The 26,871-nt window shown below is 43.3% G+C and overlaps 2 protein-coding genes across 11 annotated transcripts in view; both read left to right on the top strand.

Annotated features, from left to right (window-relative positions):
- Positions 1 to 26,871, top strand: part of GRM5 (glutamate metabotropic receptor 5) — a 491,177-nt gene that overhangs the window by 96,840 nt on the left and 367,466 nt on the right. The gene's annotated exons all lie outside the window — the stretch shown is intronic.
- On the top strand, positions 1,045 to 2,400 carry LOC120928967 (extensin-like). Its single transcript, XM_040340117.1, has 2 exons — positions 1,045 to 1,252; positions 1,330 to 2,400. The coding sequence occupies exon 2, from the start codon at positions 1,457 to 1,459 to the stop codon at positions 2,381 to 2,383; it is 927 nt and encodes a 308-aa protein (XP_040196051.1). The 5' UTR covers positions 1,045 to 1,252; positions 1,330 to 1,456; the 3' UTR covers positions 2,384 to 2,400.

Raw genomic sequence — 26,871 nt, 5'->3', positions numbered from 1 at the left:
ACAATATCATAGGGCTATTGAACCCAATGATAAAACTGTATCAAAATAAAATTAGAATGAGACTTCTTAAAACATGAATCATTTTTTATTTTTTTTCCACAAAACAGCATAGTAAAGAATATATTTCACAAAATAAGCGTGTCAAAAGCTGAAAAGTTCAATAAATTAAATGGAATTGAGCTGCCAAGGGACCTGCCCTTCAGGAGAGACAAAGTATGCGGCATACTGTTCACGGACATGTGTCCCCTGTGTGTTCCCACGTACACCAGTCCAATGAGCTCTTTCCAGAGTCTCATGGACTGGCTCCTCGTAATCTAGACCATCGCGCTGCCTGACAAAATTGTGCAAGGCACACGCCGCTTCTACAGCACTAATGGCATTTTGCATGTTGAGCACAATTGGTGTGTGGAGAACCCTCCACTTGTTCGCCAAAATTCCAAAAGCACACTCAACTACGCGGCGTGCTCTGCTAAGCCGGTAGTTGAATATGCGTTTGTCTTCGTTCAGATTATGTCCTGAATAAGGCCGAAGTAGGTGTGTGTTCAGAGCAAAAGCCTCATCACCCACAAAGACACTTGGTAGGGGAGGGCCGTTTGTGCCCGGGAGTGGACTATTTTGTGGAAGGTCCAGACCATCTGTTCGAAGTAATTGCCCAAAAGAGGAGTTCCCAAAAATCGCAGAGTCTGCACTACTTCCATAGGAACCAATGTCAATGTAGGTAAAGCAATAATTGGCATCAGCCACAGCCATTAAGACGAATGAAAAGTATTTCTTATAATTGAAATACTGGCTCCCACTAGCCATGGGCTTAACAATTCTGATGTGTTTCCCATCGATCGCTCCCAGGCAATTCGGAAAGTTACAGCGTTCCCAGAATACTTGGGAAATTTTTTCCCAGTCCTCTGCTGCCGGTTTTTTAAACACAATGGGTTTCAGGACTTCCCAAATGGCACTGCAGGTGTCCCGAATTATATAACTGGCAGTAGATCTTCCAATACGAAACGAGTAATGCAGACTTGCAATCGATTGTCCAGTTGATAGATACCTACAAAGAAAATAATATATATTATTTTATTTTATTTTTTACAGTGAAAATTCTAAAACTCAGATGGAAGAGTATAAGGGACGCCTACGCTCGCCAGCTGAAGGCACAGCGGGAGCAGCGCCGAAGTGGGAGTGGAGCATGTTCGGTGAGAGAATACGTTCATGCAAAGGAATTGGAGTTTCTGAGACCGGTGCTGGATTTGGGGAGGTAAACCATTATCTGTACTTTGCTCGGTAAACCAAATGTTTTAAAATTATTTTTGAATACATGATTTCTTTTTTCAGTACTGAAAGCTGCTGGGACGAGGCTGCCACAGCTGTAGTAGACAGAGAGAGCGTGGCAGAGAGAGGGGACAGAGAGAGCGTGGCAGAGAGAGGGGACAGAGAGAGCGTGGCATCGGGGGATCAAGCGATGGCTACTCTGGAGCCGGAACCGCAGCACTCCGAGGCATCAAATGCTAATGCAACAAGACCACTTGCAGAGCAGCCCCCAGTTAACATTGCGCATATTGGACCTCCGCGTGCTCTGCGTAGGAGGGCTCCTGCTCCGGATCCAGCCCTGGATCGTATGTTGGACATTATGACCAACATGTCTGACCGGATGAGCAATAGATCGTATGGGCAAAATGTAGCAAAATGTCTGGGGGAACTAATCGACAAAGTTCCCCCAAATCTGCAAGCGGTGGTGCTGTCCTGTACGGCTAGATACATCTCGACATTTATACCCCCGACAGACGCTGACGATTTATCCGAACCACCACCACCCTATGGCCCATATGCCAATAAACGGACCGAGCATGTCCCAACACCACCCACGACCCATTTCTCCCCACCACCCGTTACCCTTTGGACAGGACCACAGCTTTCCGACCAACCTCCTCGACCAACACCACCACCGACTTCTGCGCACCATCCTTTCACCACCACTCTAACTCATTTACCTCCTGTGCCAACACCTTCCACTCACACTTCTCTGAATCCTTTTCCTTATTCACAACCTTCTTCTTACCACCCTCATTCTCCTTTTCCTCATCTCTCAACACCACCTGTCACATACAGTACTCTGCCTCCTACAACACTTTCTTCTTACCACCCACCACCTTCTACTTACCCTGCGTTAACGACTACACCTACATCACATTACCCACATCGACCGAGACAATCGACTTTCAGGAATGCCCCAACACGAACACCACCACCACCACAAGCAACACCACCTTCCAATTGGTCAGGGGAAGACAGCACCACCTCCACTTGGCCCCCTTTTGCCCACGCACTGTCGGTCGCCATGTCACCGCACGGGGAAGAGGACTCCTCCCCAAATTTACAGCAATTGTAAATAAGGATTATGTATAAAACATTTTTGTATATTTTGTGTATTTGTGCACTTTGTGTATATTTTCCTAATAAAAAAAAAAAGACCCAATGTTTTGGTTGATTAAAATATTAAAATAATTTTGTTCCTACAGAATTTTTGTTTGGTTTTTATTACACATATATATATATATATATATATAATAGAGTGTATTACATTCAAAGCGCTAAATAAAAATTACCTCAGTGTTATGATAAGTCGCTCCACAGGGGGGATACAGTTGCGGAAGTAGGTGTCCATCCTCTGCAATCTGTTGATCAACAATTCCAGCAACTCATCAAAGCTGTAAAGGAAAATGAAATTTAAAATTGGCAATGGATTGGTACTAGGGTTGCCACCTTTCCGGGATTCGCCAGAACAGTTCGGGTTTGGAATCATGTGTCTGGGTTTCAGACTGCCTGACACTCTGACAGATTTTTCTGACCAGAATATGGATTTCCGGCAGGGTTAATGGCTGCAGGGGATGAAAACTTACAACCCAGCAGCCACAGATATACCAGGATGAGATGTGCTATCTGCCAAGGGGTGAGTGAGCTCACCCTCCATCGCTGTCTAACAGAAGCACCCACCCCCTTTCTCTATCCTGCCTCTTGGTGAGTACACTAGGAAAAATCAGAGTTCTCACATTGGAGTCCTCTCCGTACATCAGAGATCTCGGTTTCCCCCTTAGATCATGGTTCACAGAGCATCCCTTATGTCTGAGTATCTTGAGGTCTCGCTTCAATCAGATTATGTTGGTTAACCCATACAGTGAAAGGGAAATCTGGGAGTTGAGATGCAAAAGGGTGACTGTGATGTAAAGGGGGACTCTGTGCACTGTAATGTAAAGGGGGATTCTGTGCACTGTAATGTAAAGGGGGACTCTGTGCACTGTAATGTAAAGGGGGACTCTGTGCACTGTAATGTAAAGGGGGACTCTGTGCACTGTAATGTAAAGGGGGAACTTTGTGGACTCTAATGTAAAGGGGGAACTCTGTGGACTCTAATGTAAAGGGGGAACTCTGTGGACTGCAATGGAAAGGGGACTATTTTTATTATATTCATATGATTAGAAATGTAAAATACTAACAAAATATATGTATAGTTCATAGTATTAAAAAAAATAGTTGTGCACCGCAGAAGTGTACATGTTTGACTTGAAGAAAAGGTGGCAACCCAAATGGTACAATGTAAAAAATAAATGATTCCAGATCATTTTTTACTAACCTTTTTATGGACATTCTGGTGTAGTCCAGAAATTTGTCTTCATGGTCACGGAGGTCTTGGTACATCACCCAAAATTGCCCTCTTTCTTCCCGATCAGCAATGACGGGGTGTATCCAAAATCTGCGTTGCCTCTTCCTTTTTCTCTGCCTCTCGTTTACAAGATATTGGCTAGCAGTGGCTGCTGCCATGAACAAAGCCATCTCGTCATCACTCATTTTCACAATGGAGTCAGAAGCACAAGGATGACCCGGAAGAGGAATTATCACCCAGGAAGAGGAAAAAAAAACCTTTCACATAGCAACAAATGATGACAGAGGTGATCTATTTTACTATTGGTCAAAAAAAAAACAAAAAACGCTGGACGTCGCTCTGCTCAAACGCGCGCAAACGCGCACAAACGCGCGCAAACGCGCACAAAAACGCGCGAAAAAAACGCGCGTAAAAACGCCTGGTAACGCCAACGCCTAGGTGTGAATGCAGCCTAACACTTAACAGTGTAGTTTATATTCCTTAACCTCCCTGGCGGTATGATTATTTCAGAAAAAAGTGCTGAAAGCGGTACCATTATTTGCAAGGAAATTTGGCGTTTTATACTGTAGGCCTGTAATTTTTAGGAATAACTCACTTAAATCTGACCAAACAAGAGTCTAGTAGGCATCCCGGGAATGACATTTTTTTAAAAACAAAATTATGAATTATAATATAATAAATAATTATAAATAATTATAACAAATAATAATATAATTATAATAAAAATTATTCAATAATGTAATCAACGCAAAATCACTGAAATTTGCTCAGTTGCAGAATTGTCGCTGTCATTACTTTTATTTTTTTATGACGAATTTCCCCACAAATCACTATCGCACAATTCTGCAAGTGATTATAATTTATTATCGCTGTTTTCTAGCTGATCTAAAACCATTTTTGACATAAAGGGACACTTTTGGTTGCTATGGACAATCTACAGTTTGCAGGGAGAAAAGTATAAATATAAAAGAACATGTAGGGCACTGGGAAGACCACTAGGGACAAGGGTGTGTGTGTATTTTTTACATACAGTACTGTAATCTATAAGATTACAGTATACTGTATGTAAGGTGTTTGTTTACGTTTTTGAATTTGGCGCCGTTCCGCTCCCGTGCGTCGTAACGTCGCAGGGAACGGAGATCGGCGGCACACAGAGGCACTGTGTGAATCGAGCGAGGACCCGCTCGCTCACACAGCGGGGTGGCATCGCTGGATCCAGGGACAAGGTAAGTAAACCAAGCCTGTGGATTCTGCGTGGCGAGCCCGAGTCTGACTCGGGGTTACCGATCGCAGCACAAAAATGTAACCCTGAGTCAGACTCGGTAATACCGCCAGGGGGGTTAAGCCTCGTACACACGCTCGGTTTTCCTGCCAGGAAAACTGCGAGGAGAGCTTTTGGCCGGGAAAACCGGCCATGTGTATGCTTCCTTGCAGTTTTCCCAACAGGAAAACTGCAGAGAATCCCGGCATGAAAATAGAGAACCACGACCAGAATTCCCGGCGGTTTTAAACCCGGCAGTTTTCCTATGGGGAAACACTGCGAGGGAGCATACACACAGCCGGGATTCCCGGCCAAAGCCTCTCGTGTGTACACAGGGAATGTTACCGAGCAGGTTCTCGGTTATCCCGTCGGGATTCCCGGTCGTGTGTACAGGGCTTTACACTCAGGAGACCACCCACAAGTGCCCCCAAGGAATGCCAGTCTCTGTGGGTGTACTTATAGAAGAGGAGGAGCCAAGTGCGCCCATGGGGGACCCCAAAAGAGGAGGATAGAGGCCCCTCTATCACGAAACACTTGCACAGAGGAGGTAAGTATGACATGTTTGTTATTTAAAAAAAAAAAAAAAACGGACCTTTACAACCCCTTTAAGCCCCACGTACCAAAATTCGGGCTAACTTTTTGAACTCCACTATATTTAACGGAAGCCGGTCTGTAAGTAACCAAATTTGACCCCCAATTTTTTTGCAATCCTCTGTATAGCAGAGCTCACACTGGGAAAGAGAGAAGCAGCACAAGCGACCTGTCAGTTGTACTACAGTGCTCAGCTGCTAACAAAGAATTTGTTTATAGAGCGAGAGAAAAAAAAAGAGATGAGCTAAGCAGTCTGCTGCTTCTCTTTTTACTGTCCAGTCACAGGCTGGGGGAGGGATAAGACTGGAAAACTCCACCAGACAAGGCTGTGCAGTGGGGCAGAGATGTGTAAATCTCAGACAGGAAAACAATTCCTTTGGTAGTATAAAATAATATGTATTTCATTACTGTAGCCGTTTATCTTCAAGTTAAAAAGCACGGTTGGGGGGAAAGGGTGGGGGTGGGTACAAAATCTGTTGTATGGGTTTTATCAGTAAGAAAACAGAAAAGACTGCTTCCACCATCTGCTTCAGCCATGGGAGGCAGCTCACAGCAGCGAAAGGGTTAAGGGATGTTGTGTGTTAATGTTTTATTAAATATTCATTAAAAAGAGCTCAGCTTGATGTAAATAATCCTATAAATGTGTTTTAACAACTTTGTTGCCAAGTACTATGTTTAGTTTGTACAATACTTCTTGGCCCTGCCATTATTATAATTCACTGCATGGTTACTAGCATAGGCGTGTGCACAGGGTGTGTTGGGTGTGTCTGGTCACACCCTAGTCACCCTGTGCGGTGCCAATTCCCCCCTGCTTCCTGGTGTCCCGTCTTTCCCATGCAGTGCTTCCAGCTTCCCTCCTCTCCTCTCGCACCGGCTGCTGCGAGGGATGTTTCAAGAAGTATGAATGATTGAACACAGTAAATGATCTGTACCAATAGCTCCTGTGCTCATTCTTAAAGTGTTACTAAACCCACAACGGTATAATCAGTCTGTATATGCAGCAAAGCATACTCACTGGGGAACATAAGGAGTTAATCCTCTACATTGTGTAAAACGGCTGTTTGATCCTGTCTCCTGTGATCCTCCCCTTCCTCCACAGTCCCCAAACCATCTTCTGATAGAACAGAGCCTTGGGGGCAAGCTGCACATGCTCAGTTTGATGTGTATTGCTAGATAGTTTTCTTTCTCTTGGGAGAATGCATGTGATAGGCACAGGGCCAATCAGCACTGTCCAGACAGAGGGTTAGGGGTCCTGCAGTCTCATAGGACAGTCAGAGGAGAATGAAAACGACTCCTACAAGCTTTAACCAGACACTGATAGAAGTCACAAGACTGCTATATACTGCTGATGAGAAAAGATATTTAACAGTTTATATTTACTAAAGATATTGCATGTCCATGTTCTGTGTACTGTGGGAGACCTGATATAGTGAATGCAGGCTCCTGGGTTTAATAACACCTTAACCTCCCTGGCGGTATGATTCTTTCAGAAAAAAGATGCTGAAAGCGGTACAATTATTTTGCAAGGAAATTTGGCGTTTTATACTGTAGGTCTGTAATTCTTAGGAATAACTCACTTAAATCTGACCAAACAAGAGTCTAGTAGGCATCCCGGGTATGACATTTTTTAAAAACAAAATGATAAATTATAATATAATAAATAATTATAAATAATTATAACAAATAATAATATAATTCTAATAACAATTATTCAATAATGTAATCAACTCAAAATCACTGAAATTTGCTCAGTTGCAGAATTGTCGCTGTCATTATTTTTTTTTTTTTATGACGAATTTCCCCACAAATCGCTATCGCACAATTCTGCAAGTGATTATAATTTATTATCGCTGTTTTCTAGCTGCTCTAAAACCATTTTTGACATAAAGGGACACTTTTGGTTGCTATGGACAATCTACAGTTTGCAGGCAGAAAGAAAGGTTTTTATTATATAAAATGACATGTAGGGCACTGGGCAGACCACTAGGGACAAAGGGGGTGTGTATTTTTTACATACAGTACTGTAATCTATAAGATTACAGTATACTGTATGTAATGTGTTTGTTTACCTTTTTGAATTTGGCGCCGTTCTCCGTCCCCGTGTGTCGTAACGTGGCAGGGAACGGAGATCGGCGGCACAGGAGGACGCTGTGTGAATCGAGCGAGGTCCCGCTCACTCACACAGCGCGGTGGCATCGCTGGATCCAGGGACAAGGTAAGTAACTTTGTCTGCTGCTGCAGCGAGGCAAGCCCGAGTCAGACTCTGGGTTACCGCTTTTGGTATGAAAATCTCACCCCGAGTCAGACTCGGGAATACCGCCAGGGGGGTTAACTGAAGCATAGTAAACTATGTAGGCAATGCACACCTGAACTCTGTCAGGTTCCCAACCAGTGAAGGTGAATCTTGTAGAGCAGCCTTGTGTGTCAAGCCAGGGACCGAGCCGGTCAGCAGGGGTGAAGCTTGAGAAGTATCTGAGGTGCCAAGCTAAGGACTCAGCAAGAAAGCGTAGGTAACGCTTGAGAGAGATACCACCGCAAAGATTGGAGGAGCTCAAGGGATTCAGAGTCAGTGAATCAGTGGCTCCAATGAGAGACCGGGAGCTCAGTGTTGAAGAACTACAAGAGGCAGTTGTAGTGAAGCTGAAGGAACTGTTAAGTTTGAGTTAGGAACTGTTAAAGACCGTTGCCATAGGAGAAGAATTCCTGCATGTGCAGATGTGGCGCCTTGCTGGGGTCTTTCCCTGCGCAGCTGTCCTCCTATTTAAGTTTCAGAGTGTGCGAATTGAATCTACAACTACTTAAGGGTGTCCTGGCCCTAACCCTCTTTCCCCCAAAAATACAAAAAGGACTGTTAAAAGAAAAAAAAACTCTTTTACATCCAAGAAGTGTCTGGCACCCAATGACTTTCACCATCTTTGCACCCACAATGCCTCACAACCCACCACATATTGAAGGATGTCAGCTATCTTTGGCCTTAGAGGTCCTCATTAGAATGGAAGAGGTTAACCACTTAAGGACCGGACCAATATGCTGCTAAATGACCCAAGGGGTTTTTACAATTCGGCACTGCGTCGCTTTAACAGACAATTGCGCGGTCGTGTGACGTGGCTCCCAAACAAAATTGGCGTCCTTTTTTCCCCACAAATAGGAATGGTGGTATTTGATCACCTCTGCGGTTTTTATTTTTTGCGCTATAAACAAAAATAGAGCGACAATTGTGAAAAAAATTCAATATTTTTTACTTTTTGCTATAATAAATATCCACCAAAAACATATATAAAAAAAATTTTCCCTCAGTTTAGGCCGATACGTATTCTTCTACCTATTTTTGGTTAAAAAAATCGCAATAAGCGTTTATCGATTGGTTTGCGCAAAATTTATAGCGTTTACAAAATAGGGGATAGTTTTTTTTTTTTTTTTAATACTAATGGCGGCGATCAGCGATTTTTTTCGTGACTGCGACATTATGGCGGACACTTCGGACAATTTTTACACATTTTTGGGACCATTGTCATTTTCACAGCAAAAAATGCATTTAAATTGCATTGTTTATTGTGAAAATGACAGTTGCAGTTTGGGAGTTAACCACAGGGGGAGCTATAGGAGTTAGGGTTCACCTAGTGTGTGTTTACAACTGTAGGGGGGTGTGGCTGTAGGTCTGACGTCATCGATCGTGTCTCCCTATAAAAGGGATCACTCGATCGATGCAGCCACCACAGTGAAGCACGGGGAAGCCGTGTTTACATACGGCTCTCCCCGTTCTTCAGCTCCAGGGAGCGATCGCGAGGGGGCGGCTAGAAACGAATAGCCGCGCCATCGTCCCCGATCGGACCCCCGACCCACGTCTAGGCAAGGGACGTACAGGTACGCCAATGTGCCTGTACGTGCCATTCTGCCGACGTACATATACATGCGGCGGTCTGGAAGTGGTTAACCACTTGCTTACTGGGCACATAAACCCCCTTCGTTCCCAGGCGAAATTTCAGCTTCCGGCACTGCGTAGCTTTAACTGACATTTGCGCGGTCGTGCGACGTGGTTCCCAAACAAAATTGACGTCCTTTTTTCGACACAAATAGAGCTTTCTTTTGGTGGTATTTGATCACCTCTGCGGTTTTTATTTTTTGCACTATAAACAAAAAAAGATCGACAATTTAAAAAAATATACATTTTTTTTACTTGTTGCTATAATAAATCTCCCATTTAAAAAAAAATAAAAAATTTCTCAGTTAAGGCTGATACATATTTTTCGACGTATTTTTGTAAAAAAAAAATCGCAATAAGCGTCTGGTTTGCGCAAAAGTTATAGCGCCTACAAAATGGGGAACAGAATTATGATTTATTTTCATTATTTTTTTTTTACTAGTAATGGCGGCGATCTGCGATTTTTATTGGGACTGCAATATTGCGACGGACGTATCGGACACTTTCGACACAAATTTGGCGCCATTCACATTTATACAGCGATCAGTGCTATAAAAATGCACCAATTACTGTATAAATGTGACTGGCAGGGAAGGGGTTAACACTAGGGGGTGAGGAAGGGGTTAACTGTGTAGCCTGGGTGTGTTCTAACTGTGTGGGGGGAGGGGGTGACTGGGGGAGGTGACCGATGCTGTGTCTCTATGTACAAGAGACACAGATCGGTCTCCTCTCCTCTAACAGCACGTGGAGCTCTGTGTTTACACACAGAGCTCCACGTCCCTGCTGTTACCAGCTGTGTTCCCGACGATCGCGTGTACCCGGCGGACATCGCGGCCGCCAGGTACACGCATCGGGTCCCCAGCGATGCGGCTGCACAGCGGTTACCCGCTGCGCGCCCCCCAGTGGCACGCGCGGGTACTGCTTTCAAATGACGTCCAAAGACGTCCACTTGGCACCTGAGAACCGCGCTGTTGACGTCTTTTGTCAATAGCGCGGGTCTCAAGTGGTTAAAGACTTTGCTACAACTGGTTTAAAGTTATAACTTCAGTAATTTGTCTGTTAAGCCACCTGCTTGAGTACAGATTTAGAAAATATAGTAAATTACCTTAAAAACAATACATCATTATTTGTATATTACGTACTTATGGTAATTAACCCCTTGCCACCCAGGCCAAGTCTGACACTTCTTTCCTACATTAAAAATCATAATTTTTTTGCTAGAAAATTACTCAGAACCCCCAAATATCATATATATTTTTTTAGTTTTAAATTTATTTTTATTGGTTTATTTTCTTAAATACAAAAAGTTAACATTTAAACAAGATTCTATCACATTATGTATCTGTTCCTGCTCATTCTTCAATATACAGAATCTTGATCAATATCCCTTTACAATTCCCCTTCATATTCTTCCTAACTTTCCATTTATAAATATTATTTTATTCTTTTTGAGAGCCGAAATTGATCCTATTTTTGCCATTATTCTGGCATTTGACTATTTGTATATCCTTCTTCTCTTATCTGTCTTTCCATATATTGTATTTTGTTCACTTCACATATCCAATCTGCAATGTTTGGGCTTTTATTTTGCGAGCTATTATTGCTGCTGATGTCATATGATGAAAAATATCCTTCTTAATACTTTTTATTGATTCTGGCATCAGGGATAATAATGATATATCTACAGTATATATTTTTTTAGCAGACACCCTAGGTAAAAAAAAATTGATACACAGTATTTACGCAGCAATTTTTCAAACGTGTTTCTTTTTGGAAAGAAACTGTTTCATGAATTAAAAAAAAACACTAAAGTTAGCCCGATTTTTTGTTTACTATGAAAGATGATGTTACACCAAGTAAATAGATACCTAACATGTCACACTTTAAAACTGCGCACACTTGTGGAATGGCGCCTAACTTCAGTACTTAAAAATCTCCATAGGCGACGCTTTAAACATTTTTGCAGGTTACATGTTTAGAGTTACAGAGGAGGTCTAGTGCTAGAATTATTGCTCTCGCTTTAACGATTGTGGCGTATGTAACCTGTGTGTATCTGGTTCTGATACTAGCCAGGGCTTCACCAGCCACTGTCCTTACCGCACATCCCTGCTGCACCCTGTACGTAGCCCACTCCTGAACTGCGCACTCTGTATGTAACACATTCCTAAACTCTGCACTTGTACATAGCACACTCATGAATCCTGCACTCTGTGTATAGCACACTCTTGAACCCTGCAGTCTGTATGTGATGCACTCCTGAACACTGTACTCTTTATGTAGCACAATCCAGACCCTTGCACCATGTACGTAATGCACTTCTGAACCCTGTACAAAACACACTCCTGGGTCCTGCATCATGTATGTAGCACGCTCCTGAACCCTGCACTCTGTACGTAGTGCACCCCTGAACTCTGCACTCTGTGTGTGAGACACTGCTAAATATTCCTGCACTCTGTATATAGCACTCACTTAAACACTCCACCTTGTGCGTAACACACTTCTTGTTATTTAACAATGCCCCATTAAAACCCTCCCAGCGTTAGTACAATTTGGGCATACCCAACATTTTTGATGCGGCATCCTCCCCCTTTGCTGGTGAGGGGTGGTTGTTGATGGTGAGCGTGAAAGCAGGGGGAAAATAGTTGAGTTCCTGCACCTCCTCTGAGACAAAAAAGCCCTTCTCTGTACACAGAACATATTCTTCCAGTAACTTTGACAGCAGTCAACCTAGATTCAGTGCCCTTCTTAGTCCTCTCCTGCACTGCACACACAGTGCACAGGAGGCAGGAGGGCTGCTGTTCTGAAGGTCAGAGCAGTGTGAAGAGAAGGTGTGAGGTCCAGGACCCAGAACACCCCCTTCTGTCACTCCAGTGTAGACATGTGCAATTCGTTCTGTTTCTAATTCGTTTTTTTTACGAAAATTCGGAAATTCGTGAATTACGAATTTTCGTATTTACGAATGTTCAATTTACGAATTTTCGGACTTCCGAAAATTTTGAATTTACGAATTTTCGTATTTCCGAAAATTCGAATTTACGAATTTTCGTATTTCCGTTTTTTTTACGAATTTCGAAAATTGAAAAATTCGAAAATTGAAAAATTCGAAAATTCGAAAATTGAAAAATTGTAACATTCGAAAATTGAAAAATTCGAAAATTGAAAAATTCGAAAATTCGAAAATTGAAAAATTCGAAAATTCGAAAATTGAAAAATTCGAAAATTCGAAAATTGAAAAATTCGAAAATTCGAAAATTGAAAAATTCGAAAATTCGAAAATTGAAAAATTCGAAAATTCGAAAATTGAAAAATTCGAAAATTGAAAAACTCGAAAATTGAAAAATTTTAAATTTGAAGTCCGAAAATTCGTAAATAAAAAATTCGTAAATACGAAAATTCGTAATTCACGAATTTCCGAATTTTCGTAAAAAAACGAATTAGAAACAGAACGAATTGCACATGTCTAGTATGGGGCATAAGTCTTATTAGAGAGCAGTAGTACAATTAGGTTCAATTAGGTTCGGGTTGCACGCAGTTCGACCAGAACCTTAGCTCATCCCGATTCATAATTCCTATCATGCCTAAAGTGTTGGCAGCCCAAGCTGCTAACATGTGACCGTTTCCTGTGGGTTCAGGCCAAACTGAATTCATTCAGAACGTTAGATCACCCTTACTAAGGGACAGTAGTTACTTTGGGCCAAATCCACAAAAGGGATACGACGGCGTAACTGCTGTTACGCCGTCGTATCCCTGTTCCTAACTATGGAACTGATCCACAGAATCAGTTTTCCATAGTTAGGCTGAAGATCCGGCATGTGTAAGGGACTTACACTGCCGGATCTTAGGATGCAGTACCGCATCCGCCGCTGGGGGCATTTCGTGTCGAAATGCCGCCTCGGGTATGCAAATTAGCACTTACGGAGATCCACGAAGCTTTTCAGCTTCGTTTTTTCTCCGTAAGTTTTAGTTTGCATACGCAAAATTAGGGCTGCTTTTACAAGGTGTAAAGTTAGTACACCATGTAAAAGCAGACCTTTCTGTCCAGCGACGCGATTTTTTAAAAATTTTGAATTTTTTTTTTCCCGCCGTATCTTTTTTTTTTCCCGACGCAACTTTATTGACCTGTCGCAATCCACAAAGCTCGGCGTAACGTAATTTTGCGCTATGCACGTCGGGAAAATGACGTCACGAGCATGAGCAGTACGGCCGGCGCGGGAGCGCGCCTAATTTAAATGGGAATCGCCCCCATTTGAATAGGAACGCCTTGCGCCGGCGGAATTTAAGTTACACAGACCAAAATTTCTAGGTAAGTGCTTTGTGGATCGGGCACTTAGGTAGAAATTTTAAGGCAGTGTAACTTAAATGGAAAAAAATAAGTTACGCCGGATCTTTGTGGATTTGGCCCTTTATTCATGACAAAGTTAAAAAATAATCTCTTTTTTAACTTAAAATAAAAAATAATTGGTAATGCTGACGTGTGCCTTACTGATTCATGGGAAGTGTAAATTTTAATGATAATTCCACTTTAAGGCTGTGCAGCTGGCATCTTTGTTCTTCGTCTCATTTGCTTTACTGTATTGAGCAAAAACATAGCCGCAAAGCTATAAAAATAGATTGAGAAACTATTCAGTTCTTTAAAACCAAAATAACATTCTACAAAAATCAATCTAAATAATAGATTGCAGAGGAGCCGGGTAATCTCTCATTATTATAATGCAGGACTTTTTTTTTTGGCATAGCAACCAAGGCTGTTGCTATGCTTACTCTGTGGATTTTCAAATATAAAAAAAGAAAAAAAATCAAGACAAAATATATATTCTGCCACTGTTTCTTGGAAAAATGTAAAATGTGTTCCTTGTGTCATTCTGTTCTCCAGATGGTTCAGATGCTGCAATATTTTTTTTTTCTGCATGAAATAATTACTGGACCATTTTAGTCTGTCATTGTTATGATTGTGACATTTTTATTGGCTGACTGGATTAAAACTGCAAGCTTTAGTGACAGGTCTCTTAGTAGTCAGTGTAAGTATATGTGTATGTATTTATGTGTGTGTGTGTGTGTATATATATATATATATATATATATATATATATATATATATATATATATATATATATATATATATTTATGGTCATTACCCTCTGAGAGAGAGATGTGGATCACATAAACACGCGACAAGACTTACAACATAAATAGACCTGAAGTGTGCCTTGGTGGTCTGGTCAGTATGCCAAGAAAAGGGGGCATACCCAAGGTAAGTAATGGGTAGTTAATTGAAGAAGGATATGCTGAGAAATGCCCTGAAAAAGGGGAGGGCGGGAGGGTGTCGAATGCGATTGAATGCGCAGACTCACGGACATGAGGTGAGCTGGGAAGAGTCGGCCCAGTGACGTGTAGTACCGCACACTGAACCGACAAAGAGCATGTGTGAGTGGGCTGCTTAAATACCCTCCGGGCTCCTCCCATAAACTCAGGCCACCATACTGGCCTTCTTATTTATGGTCATTACCCTCTGAGAGAGAGATGTGGATCACATAAACACGCGACAAGACTTACAACATAAATAGACCTGAAGTGTGCCTTGGTGGTCTGGTCAGTATGCCAAGAAAAGGGGGCAAAAGACTCAGATAGGGAAATAGTTTATATTGATTTCTTGTATTTATTGAGCCAGCTTGGTAAAGGCTTGTGCCATTCCTTCATGAGGATTTGGGATGTATGTGGCAAAACAAGTAGACTTCCATCAGCCTGGTATTTTGATTACGTAGTCTGGTACTCCCTGTTGGGAGGCAACTGAGGCTGCTCCAATTCGGAAAGAATGTCCAGAGAACTGACTGGGGTTTGAAGCCCAAGTTACTTAGGAGGATTCTGACATGCTTGACACACTGGCTGACACTCAGGGAGCTGGTTTAGAAAGGGTAGCAACGAGCTACCATCAGATTGGCTGGGTAGATGGAGCAGTAGTGGGTCGAGCACCGTCACTGGGCATCAGGCGTTGTCAGTCTGAAACAGGTTGATGTCAACCCCAGGGGCTGGTTTGTTGCGTTTGCAGACTGTGAGAGTGTAGTGGTTCGAAAGCGAGTCGGGTGGCGTCGGAGCAGTGTGTGACTGCCGGAGCCGCTGACTAAATTCACTAGGTTGTAGGGAACCGTAGAAGGCCTGGTAAATGGCTGTTTGGGTGACTAGTCTGGGCAAACAGGGAACGAGTAAGGATTTTAGACATGTCCCTAAAGAGGGGACTCTTGAAAGGTAGGCGCTTGCCACTGACTACAGGTTGGTGCTTCTGTATGCCCTGTAGGAGGGACTTGACTGCATGGGCTCGAGAATACTGACGGTTTACTGGGGTCCTGCAGGGACAGGAAATGCTGGATGCTATCTAGATATGGCGTGATAGTATTGAGAAATGGTCAGCTGCATGTGGCAATACGATATGAAGGCTAGGATGTGTCCAACGTTGCCTATTGCTGCTCCGGGGCAAGGGGCCAAAAATTTGCGATTAGTGTTCCAAGCAGTGCAATAGGCCTTCAGTGTGTTGCGTGCCAAGGAGTGGTTAATAAGTTGGATTGCGTTGGTGAGATGTGATTTCAGTCCATCGTCAGCAATGTCCATGGTGGGACAGGGATAGTTGTTGGGTCGGCTCCAGGCTCTTGCTGGAAAAAACATCCATTCAAAGGTTGGAATAGGAAAGCGCATCAGCTGCTTTTTGCATTTGCCTGGAAAAGGTCTACATAAGATATTAACTGGTGACGGAGTGACAGCTGCGCGAGCCTGGGCAGGAAGTGATGGGGAGTGATTTAGATCTACCTTAATTGATGATGTCGGCTGTGGCCTGATTGTCTGTGGTGAAGAACAGTGTCTGTCCTGTTCAAGTGTGGTCCCAGACCTGGGCAGCTGCCACGATGGGGTGCAGCACGAGGTGTGATGAAGACTGGGTGAAGCAAAAATTTAAGAGAATTTCTGGGGGCCAAGTTTTGGAGAACCAGTGGCGGCCTAAAAATGGCTGCAAAAGCCTTTGGTGGCTCGGCTGACACTGCCGGGATGAAGATTAAAATGCTGTTCTATCAGGTGGGGAAGTTGTCCCACATAGCTAAGTCTGCTACTGATGCTTGGTCTAGTTTGAGAACTTGGACTGGATCTTGCATTGGTGTGAGAAAATCAAGACAATACACAGGTGCTCAACAAGACGATATACATGCACTCGCAGGCCAACGTGCACTCGCAGGCCAACGTGCACTCGCAGGCCAACGTGCACTCGCTGGTGCTGGATGAAAACCTGAACTAACCGCAGGGAAAAAACACAGAGAAAAGATGAGTGGCCCGCGTGCCACTGAAGATGAATGGCCAACTGGGTGCCACTGTGTGTTTGATTGTTTGTCACTGAGGTGTGTTTGCAAGTTTAGTTTGTATTCGGGTTTGCACGTAGGTGCCTGCCGCAAAGTGTTTTATACTACTGCAGACAATATTGTGCGGTTGCAAGGGTGTCAGTGAGTGTCAGGTTGCTGGGACGATATTGTGTGGTTGCAGGGGCCTTGAGCATGAAGGTTTGTTTTGAGACGGCATTGCGTGTTTGCAAGGGTCTCAGTCTGGTTTGCTGAGACGATATTGCGTGGTTGCAAATGTCGCAATGATTATGAGGTTTGTTTTGAGATGGCATTGTGTGGTTGCCACGACTTTGTATGGCTGCAAAGGTCTGAACGGGTGTCAGGTTGCTGAGATGAGATTGTGTGGTTGTAAAGGTCTAGACAGGTGTGAGGTAGCTGAGATGATATTACATTTAGCAAGGGTCTCAAATGAGTGTCAAGTTGCTGAGACAATATTCCCCTTTATTTTTTTATGAAAACGACTGTGAATGAAACGCTGGTAAACATGAGTTACCGCATCTGGCAGTGTTTACAAGCTGTTACAGGCATTGGCGTTTCGAATGCGTTTCGAATGCCTCTGAACATCCGTCTGAACCCATTTTTTTTTTTTTTTACCAACAGCAGTGTACATGAGGCCAAAGATGATTTGTCTGGCTGCAAGGGTCTCAATGAATGCCAGGTTGCTAGGGCGAGACTCCATGGTCACAAAGGTCTTTGACGAGTGGGAGGTTGCTCAAGACAGTATTGCGTGGTTGCAGGGGTCTCGATGAGTGTGGCGCTGCTGAGACGGTATTGCGTTTGCAAGGGTCTGAACTATGGTGTGAGGCTGCTGAGACGGTATTCCGTGGTTGCAAGGGCCTTGATGAGTGTGGGGCTGCTGAGACGGTATTGCGTTTGCAAGGGTCTGAACTATGGTGTAAGGCTGCTGAGACGGTATTGCTTGGTTGCAAGGGTCTCGATGAGTGTGGGGCTGCTGAGACGGTATTGCGTTTGCAAGGGTCTTGATGAGTGTAGGGCTGCTGAGATGGTATTGCGTTTGCATGGGTCTCAACAATGGTGTGAGGCTACTGAGATGGTATTGCGTGGTTGCAAGAGTCTTGACGAGTGTAGGGCTGCTGAGACGGTATTGCGTTTGCAAGGGTCTCAACAATGGTGTGAGGCTGCTGAGACGATTTTGCATGGTTGCAATGGTCTCAACAGGTGTCAGGTTGCTGGGCCGAGATTGTGTGGTGACAATTATTTTTTATTTTTTTTGCACTTTTTATATTTCTTCTTGCGTTTTTTTTTTTTTTTTGCGTTTTGTAAGGGTCATGTGTTGCAAGGGTCTTAACAAGGGTGTCAGGCTGCTGAGACAATTTTGTGTGCTTGCAAGAGTCTCCATGAGTGTGGGGCTGCTGAGACGATATTGCGTTTGCAAGGGTCTCAACAAGGGTGTCAGGCTGGAGAGACGAATTTTGCGTCGTTGCAACGGTCTCAACAGGTGTCAGGTTGCGGGGCTGAGATTGTGTGGTGGCAATTTTTTTTTTTTCTGCACTTTTATTTATTTTTGCGTTTTTCTGGAGAGACGAATTTTGCGTGCTTTCCAAGAGTCTCCATGAGTGTGGGGCTGCTGAGACGGTATTGCGTTTGCAAGGGTCTTAACAAGGGTGTCAGGCTGCTGAGACAATTGTGTGCTTGCAAGAGTCTCCATGAGTGTGGGGCTGCTGAGACGGTATTGCGTTTGCAAGGGTCTTAACAAGGGTGTCAGGCTGCTGAGACAATTTTGTGTGCTTGCAAGAGTCTCTATGAGTGTGGGGCTGCTAAAACGGTATTGCGTTTGCAAGGGTCTCAACAAGGGTGTCAGGCTGCGGAGACGAATTTTGCGTCGTTGCAACGGTCTCAACAGGTGTCAGGTTGCGGGGATGAGATTGTGTGGTGGCAATTTTTTTTTATTCTGCACTTTTATTTCTTTTTGCGTTTTTTTTTTTGCGTTTTTTTTTTTTATAATAATATTTTTTTTTTCTTTTTGTAATGGTCATGTGTTGACAAATTTTGCGTGCTTTCCAAGAGTCTCCATGAGTGTGGGGCTGCTGAGACGGTATTGCGTTTGCAAGGGTCTCAACAAGGGTGTCAGGCTGTGGAGACGAATTTTGCGTCGTTGCAACGGTCTCAACAGGTGTCAGGTTGCTGGACTGAGATTACGTGGCGGCAATTGTTTTTTTATTTTTTGCGTTTTATATATTTTTTTCCTTTTTGCATTTTTTTTTTTTTTTGCATTTTGTAAGGGTCATGTGTTGCAAGGGTCTCAGCAAGGGTATCAGACTGCTGAGATGATTTGCATGGTTGCAAGGTCTCAATCAATAAGAATTGGGTTACTGAGAAAGGATAGAAACACCTGGTTTGTTTGTATCTTAAGCAAGCAGTATAAGGTAGAAGGACAACGCCTGTTTGAATCGTAGGTTCCGCAGGGGCCACTAATGAACGATATGGGAGACAACGAATGGTAGAAAATTGATAAGACATAAAGAATGTAATAACAAATCTTACTTGCGACAGTGGGCCATGCGAGTGAGTTTGCGGCGGACTGTGGCTGGAGTGAAACATGTCGGGAACGTGTGGCGTGATGCCGTGCATGGGGCAAAACAACATGGTTTGGTGTAGAAAATAGAACACGAGAAGTGCGTATCAATGCTTTGTAAGCTCCACTGCGGGAACCAAACATATGGTACGGGTGACACCACAAGTTGCCACGAATTTGACATGACAAACAAGCTAACGAATCCTACCTGGGACAGTGAACGTGCGACTGGGTTTGATTTGGACTGGAGTGGATGTGCAACACATCCCAAGAGTGTGGTGTGCTGCCATGCATGACACACAGGCAATAACTTTGGTAAATAAATGAGAGAGAAGAGCCGTGTACAAGCAATTTGTAAGTTCCGCTGCGGGAACTAAAACACACGACATGGGGGAAACAATGAATGACAACGGTAGAAAGTATGCAATGTATCTGATACAAAATGGTTGTAAAATGCATGAAATGAATCCGATACGAATTGATAGTAAGGAGTATTGAACGAATCTGATACGAATTGGTTGTAGAGTGTATGCTACCCCTTGCTTTGAAACCGAACACCTACCAACCACCCATCCCCCCAGGCTAATCAAGTGCAGGCAAGGCACCATGTGAGTCCAATTACCACCTCAATCTGCCAAAGAACCCATACAAACACATGTCAATCTCCAAATGGATTTACAAATGAATCGTATGTTTGGCAGAAGAAAGTTACAAATGTACTACGCCTGAGCCGAATGATGTTGGAACATGAGCAACAGTAACTCAGAAGCAGATTTTTTTCCCAAAAGGGATGCAGGATAGGAAGCATAACGAATTGCAAGATTGCACAAGATACGAAAAGGTTTGAATCCTACCTGCGACAGTAAGCGGGAACCGCCGGCGAAGACCATGAAGGGAGAAGCCGCAAAGCGCTTGCGATGTCGAATGCGATTGAATGCGCAGACTCACGGACATGAGGTGAGCTGGGAAGAGTCGGCCCAGTGACGTGTAGTACCGCACACTGAACCGACAAAGAGCATGTGTGAGTGGGCTGCTTAAATACCCTCCGGGCTCCTCCCATAAACTCAGGCCACCATACTGGCCTTCTTATATATATTATGCCCCATACAGACGGTCGTTTTTTGTGATGAAAAAAAAATGACGTTTGAAGTGATGAAAAAAAACGACATTTTTGAAACTTCATTTTCAAAAACGATGGAGCATACACACCATCATTTTGAAAAATGATGAACAAAGTGACGGCACTCTAAAGGGGAAGTTCTATTCGCCTTGAGGCTGCTTTTAGCTGGTTACTTGTTAGTAAAAGATGATTCGTGCTTTTTTGTCTGTTAAAGCGTGATGAATGTGCTTACTCCATTATGAATGGTAGTTTTACCTCCCGTCTCAAAACTTGCTTCTGGGCATGTGCGGGTTTAAAAACGTCGTTTTCCCCACACACTATCATTTTCATTGACACAAAAAATGACATTTTGAAAAACGACACAAAAAATTCGAGCATGTTCGAATTTTTTTTTGGTCGTTTTTCTGAAGACATAAAACGACATTTTCCCCACACACTATCATTTTAAATGACGTTTTCAAAAACGTCATTTTTTTTCATCACAAAAAACGATCGTCTGTATGCGGCATTAGGGCTGTTACTGATCAAAATTTTTGTGTTCGATTAATCGATTTTTTTTTTAATTGATTAATCGACTAATTTCGATTAATTATAACACACATACAGATCCAACTACTTTTAGCTGATCTCCTTGCAGGCTGATTCCCAGTGCAGCTACCGACCACGGGAAAAATGGATAGCAGAATACAAAAAACACACAAAGGCAGCGCTCGATGGGAATAGCATTAAAACTTTTATAGTCTTCAAGTAGGTAACAAAATAAATATTGCACTGGAGATAAAATCGATAAAGCTACATAAACTGTAAAAATGGTGCGAGTAATACCAAACGGTAGCAAAAGCAGTCATAAAAACATGTAGCTAAGTATGATACTGGTATAAAAATGTGTACAACGATACCACTGCTGAATACAGATGAGGAGAGGTTAACATCAGTCCGTCGGCATGTAGATGTCCCGTGAAGGGAACTATCACAACTCCCAGTGGATGGTTGTAGAATCCCAGGTTGATAGAGGGAAGTGTAACAGACCTTGCGTGCGGCAGATAGTAAGGTCCCGCCGGCATGCAGATATGAAGGCACAGCAAAGGAGCCCTTCAGATGGACACAGCAAGACCCGCCGGTGTCCGTGACGTCACCGGATCTCCGACGGAACTCCCTGAAGGCCCGGAAGCCGGCGGAGAGGTGAGTACCAATCAAAAAAATGTTGATCGATCAAAAAAAATAAAGATTAATCGATGAATTAATAGTTAATTTCCACAGCCCTAATATATATATATATATATATATATATATATATATATATATTAGGGGTGCACCGACATGGACATTTCAGAACCGAAATGACTTGCAATGAATTGCAGCAGTAATTAGCATGCAACACACTGTGCAGGGGTCGGGGTCAGATCTGGGAGTAATTTTTCTTTTTGTCCCCCCTATTTCAATTTTTTAAATAATGGCACAGTGGCTGCATTTGATGGGCACAGTGGCTGCATGTGATGGCACAGTGGCTGTGTTTGATGGGCACAGTGGCTTCATGTGATGGCATAGTGGCTGCATGTGATGGCACAGTGGCTGCGTTTGATGGGCACAGTGGCGACATGTGTTGGCACAGTGGCTGCATGTGATGGCACAGTGAGGCTGCAATTAATGTTTTTTTTGGCAGTCAGAGAAGGCAAGCATGGCTCAATAACACACAAACGTTTTATAAAAAAAAAACATTTGTGTGTTATTGAGCCATGCTTGCCTCCTCCGACTACCAAAAAAACATCAATTGCAGTCTCACTGTGCCACTGTGAAAAAATGGAAGATAATTTTTTTTTTTTATCTGCCATTTTTTCATTAAGAAAGTGCTGGTCACCTCAGTCAGTTAACCAATACCCCCCGAATCCAGCCATTTCGTTCTATGATCTAAGTTCTATTTCTAACTTCTTTAACAGGGTCTGCTAGTGCTTACTTTTTTATCAGCACACTGCTTGGTTCCTCCTAGGCTGGCAGTGTCACAGGCAGCTCCGACACAGCTCCCTGCCCGGCGCTCTGAGTCCTCCCTCGCCTCTGGACTACATCAAGAGACTCCCCCATAGAGGGAGTCAAAAAATAAGGAAATGGAGCTAGGAGGACTCCGGTGGAGCGCGATCGGCAGTCGGCACACAATTTGTACAGTGGAACTGCCGCTGCCCGCGCTCTGTACTGGACTGGCGGCCACTGTCTGCGTGAGTATAAGAACTGCGCCCCCTTCTAGACCAAATGGTACCGCCCACGGAGGGCGTTCATTATAGGCAATTGTAATGTGCTTCGATAGGGACCTAAAATTGCTATTTTCGGCCGAAATGCATCGGCCACCGATATATCGGTGCATCCCTAATATATATATATATATATATATATATATATATATATATATATATATATATATATGTATATATATATATACATATACATATACACACAGTATACAGTCATGGCCGAAATTGTTGGCACCCCAGAAAATTTTACAGAAAATCAAGTATTTCTCACAGAAAAGTATTGCAGTAACACATGTTTTGCTATAAACATGTTTATTCCCTTTGTGTGTATTGGAACAAAACAAAAAAAGGGAGGAAAAAAAGCAAATTGGACATAACGTCACACAAAAAACTCCAAAAACAGGCTGGTCAAAATTCTTGGCACCCTTTCAAATTTGTGGATAAATAAGATTGTTTAAAGCATGTGATGCTCCTTTAAATTCACCTGGGGCAAGTAACAGGTGTGGGCAATATAAAAATCACACCTGAAAGCAGATAAAAAGGAGAGAAGTTCACTTAGGCCCCTTTCACATTGAGGAGTTTTTCAGGCGGTAAAGCGCTAAAAATAGCGCTGCTATCCCGCCTGAAAAACTCCTGCACTGCAGACTCAATGTGAAAGCCCGAGGGCTTTCACACTGAGGCGATGCGCTGGCGGGAGACAAAAAAATCTCCTGTCAGCAGCATCTTTGGAGCGGTGAGAGGAGCGGCATGTATACCGCTCCTTCACCGCTTCTTCCCATTGAAAACAATGGGAACCGCGGCAATACCGCCCGCAATGCGCCTCTATAGAGGCGCATTGCGGGCGATATTAACTCTTTATCGGCCGCTAGCGGGGGTTAATACCGCACCGCTAGCGGCTGATACCCGCGGCAATTTCGGCGGTATAGCGCCACTATTTTTAGCGGCGTTATACCGCCACCGCAGCTCCCGCCCCAGTCTGAAAGGGGCCTTAGTCTTTGCATTGTGTTTCTGTGTGTGCCACACTAAGCTTGGACAACAGAAAGAGGAGAAGAGAACTGTCTGAGGACTTGAGAACCAAAATTGTGGAAAAATATCAGAAATCTCAAGGTTACAAGTCCATCTCCAGAGATCTAGATTTGCCTTTGTCAACGGTGGAGAACATTATCAAGAAGTTTGTAACCTAGGGCACTGTAGCTAATCTCTCTGAGCGCGGACGGAAGAGAAAAATTGATGAAAGGTTGCAATGCAGGATAGTCGGGATGGTGGATAAGCCGCCCCAAACAAGTTCCAAAGAAATTCAAGCTAAACTCAGGGAGCGTCAGTGTCAGCGTGAACTATCCGTCGACATTTAAATGAAATCAAACGCTATGGCAGGAGACCCAGGTGGACCCCACTGCTGACACAAAGACATAAAAAAGCAAGACTACAGTTTGCCAATTGCCAAAATGTACTTGAGTAAGCCAAAGATAGAGCTTTTTGGTAAAGCACATCATTCTACTGTTTACCGAAAACGGAGTGAGGCCAACAAAAAAAAGAACACAGTACCTACAGTGAAATATGGTGGAGGTTCAATGATGTTTTGGGGTTGTTTTGCTGCCTCTGGCACTGAGTGCCTTGAATGTGTGCAAAGCATCATGAAATCTGAGGATTACCAAAGGATTTTGGGTCAACCTGTAGAGTACAGTGTCAGAAAGCTGGGTTTGCATCCGACATCTTGGGTCTTCCAGCAGGACAATGACCCCAAACATACATCAAAAAGCACCCAGAAATGGATGGCAACAAAGTGCTAGAGAGTTCTAAAGTGGCCAGCAATGAGTCCACATCTAAATCCCATTGAACACCTTAAAATCGCTGTTGGGAAAAGGCCCTTCCAATACGAGAGACCTGGAGCAGTTTGCAAAGGAAGAGTGGTCCAAAATCCCAGGAGAGAGGTGTAAGAAGCTTATTGATGGTTATAGGAAGCGACTGATTTCAGTTATTTTTTTCAAAGGATGTGCAACCAAATATTAGGTTAAGGGTGCCAAGATTTTTGACCAGCCCATTTTTTGTAGTTTTGTGTGACATTAAGTCCAATTTGCTTTTTTTGCTGTGTTCCAATACACACAAAGGGAATAAACATGTGTATAGCAAAACATATGTTCCTGCAATACTTTTCTGTGAGAAATACTTGATTTTCTGGAAAAATGTCTGGGGTGCCAACAATTTCGGCCATATATTGCTCACAAACTTTTTCTAAAATGTTAAAGCCTAATTCTGGGCAAAGGAAAAATCCTCCCTTGACATGCCCTGATGTGTGCATCCAGAGCAAAGAAGGGGTGCTGGCTGTATCTATATATGTGGCAGCTTGACATTAACCACTTCAATACCAGGTACTTTTATCCCCTTCCAGCCCAGGCCAATTTTCAGCCTTTAGCGCTGCAACACTTTGAATGACAATTGCCCTGTCATGCAACACTGAACCCATATGTAATTTTTATCATTTTGTTCACACAATTATAGCTTTTTTGGTGGCATTTAACCACCCGGGCTTTGAATTTTTTGCTAAACAAACAAAACATTACAGAAAATGTTGAAAAAAATAAAGTTTTTCTTAGTTTCTGTTATAAAATTTTGCAAATAAGTAATTTTCCTTCTTCACTGATGTGCACTAATGAGGCTGAACTGATGGTCACCGATAGGCTGCACCAATGGGCACTGATGAGGTGGCAGTGATAAGGATGAGGAGGTACTGATGAAGTGGCACTGATAGGCTGCACTGATGGCGCCGCACTGATAATCAAGGCACTGATGAACACCCTGATTATCAGTGTAAACTATCTACTGTCAGCCTTGCCAGTTATCCTTTCCTCACACAGAGACAGAATGTGAGGAAAGGCCTGCCGATAACCAGCAAGTCTGTTTACATTTGACCAGCTGTGATAGGACACAGCTGATCACATGGAAAAGACCCGTTGTGATTGGCCCTTTACCACTATCTGTGATCAGCTACTGTATGTCCAAAGGACACCATGGTCACAGAGTGTGGCTGATGTGCATACCAAAGGGTGCATGGGAGGTGCAGTCCTGGGAGGACGTCCATGAACTGTAGAACTGTGCTGTAGCTATCTTTTGGCTATAGTGCGGTGAAGAAGTGGTTAAAGCTCACCACTATGCTGCCACATATATGCATACATATACAATCCAAAGAGAGTGCCAAAACGAACATCCAAGGTTTCAAGGTTTTCAATGATGAACCTGATTCATAGAAAAAAACAAAAACGCGTTTTAGTACCAAACATTCTCCTTCTTCATCAGGTCTCATGATCAGGGGTCAGGCTTGGAGACCATTAGCTGTAGCAGTAGGGGGACTCCCACCAACCAGAAGGATAGGTATATAAGTAGGTCACCCTGATGAATGATGTGGGCTCACCTGAGGTGCAAAGTCTAATGCCGCGTACACACGATCATTTTTCGGCATTAAAAACGACGTTGCCCACACACCATTGTTTTTTCCAAATGATGAACAAAGCGCGGTGACGTACAACACGTACGACGGCACTCTAAAGGGGAAGTTCTATTCGCCTTTGGGCTGCTTTTAGCTGATTCCGTGTTAGTAAAAGACGATTCGCGCTTTTTTGTCTGTTACAGCGTGATGAATGTGCTTACTCCATTATGAATGGTAGTTTTACCAGAACGAGCGTTCCTGTCTCATAACTTGCTTCTGGGCATGCGCGGGTTTAAAACTTTGTTTTTGCCCACACACGATCATTTTTAACAACACGAAAAACGATAATTTTAAAACTACGTGAAAAAATGCAGCATGTTCGAATTTTTTTTTTGTAATTTTTCAGAAGCCGATAAACGATGTGAAGCCCACACATGATCATTTTAAATGACGTTTTTAAAAACGTCGTTTTTTTTCATGCTCGTGTGCACGCGGCATAAGTACTAACTAGTGTTTACCAGAGCTCCTGATTGTGGAGATGGGCTTTGCTGCGTGTTAGTACCAGGTCCTCAAGATCGCCCCACCAGTAGGTGAGCAAGACGGAGTCCAGTAGCGGATATAGCAGGTAAGGATCAAGCAAAAGCGCAGTCAGTAAACAAGCCAAAGGTCAGTAACAAGTGGTTGCAGGTTGGGGTCAGGCAGATGCGTAGTCGAGGAGAAAACCAAAAGTCGGTAATGAGTGG

The sequence above is a fragment of the Rana temporaria genome, chromosome 2 (assembly GCF_905171775.1).
Source record: "Rana temporaria chromosome 2, aRanTem1.1, whole genome shotgun sequence".
Lineage (NCBI taxonomy): Eukaryota > Metazoa > Chordata > Amphibia > Anura > Ranidae > Rana > Rana temporaria.
This window is presented reverse-complemented; position numbering and strand designations above follow the sequence as displayed.

What these genes read in the sequence shown, in the direction of transcription:
- LOC120928967 (XM_040340117.1), top strand. Translation starts at nt 1,457, where the DNA reads ATGGCTACTCTGGAGCCGGAACCGCAGCACTCCGAGGCATCAAATGCT.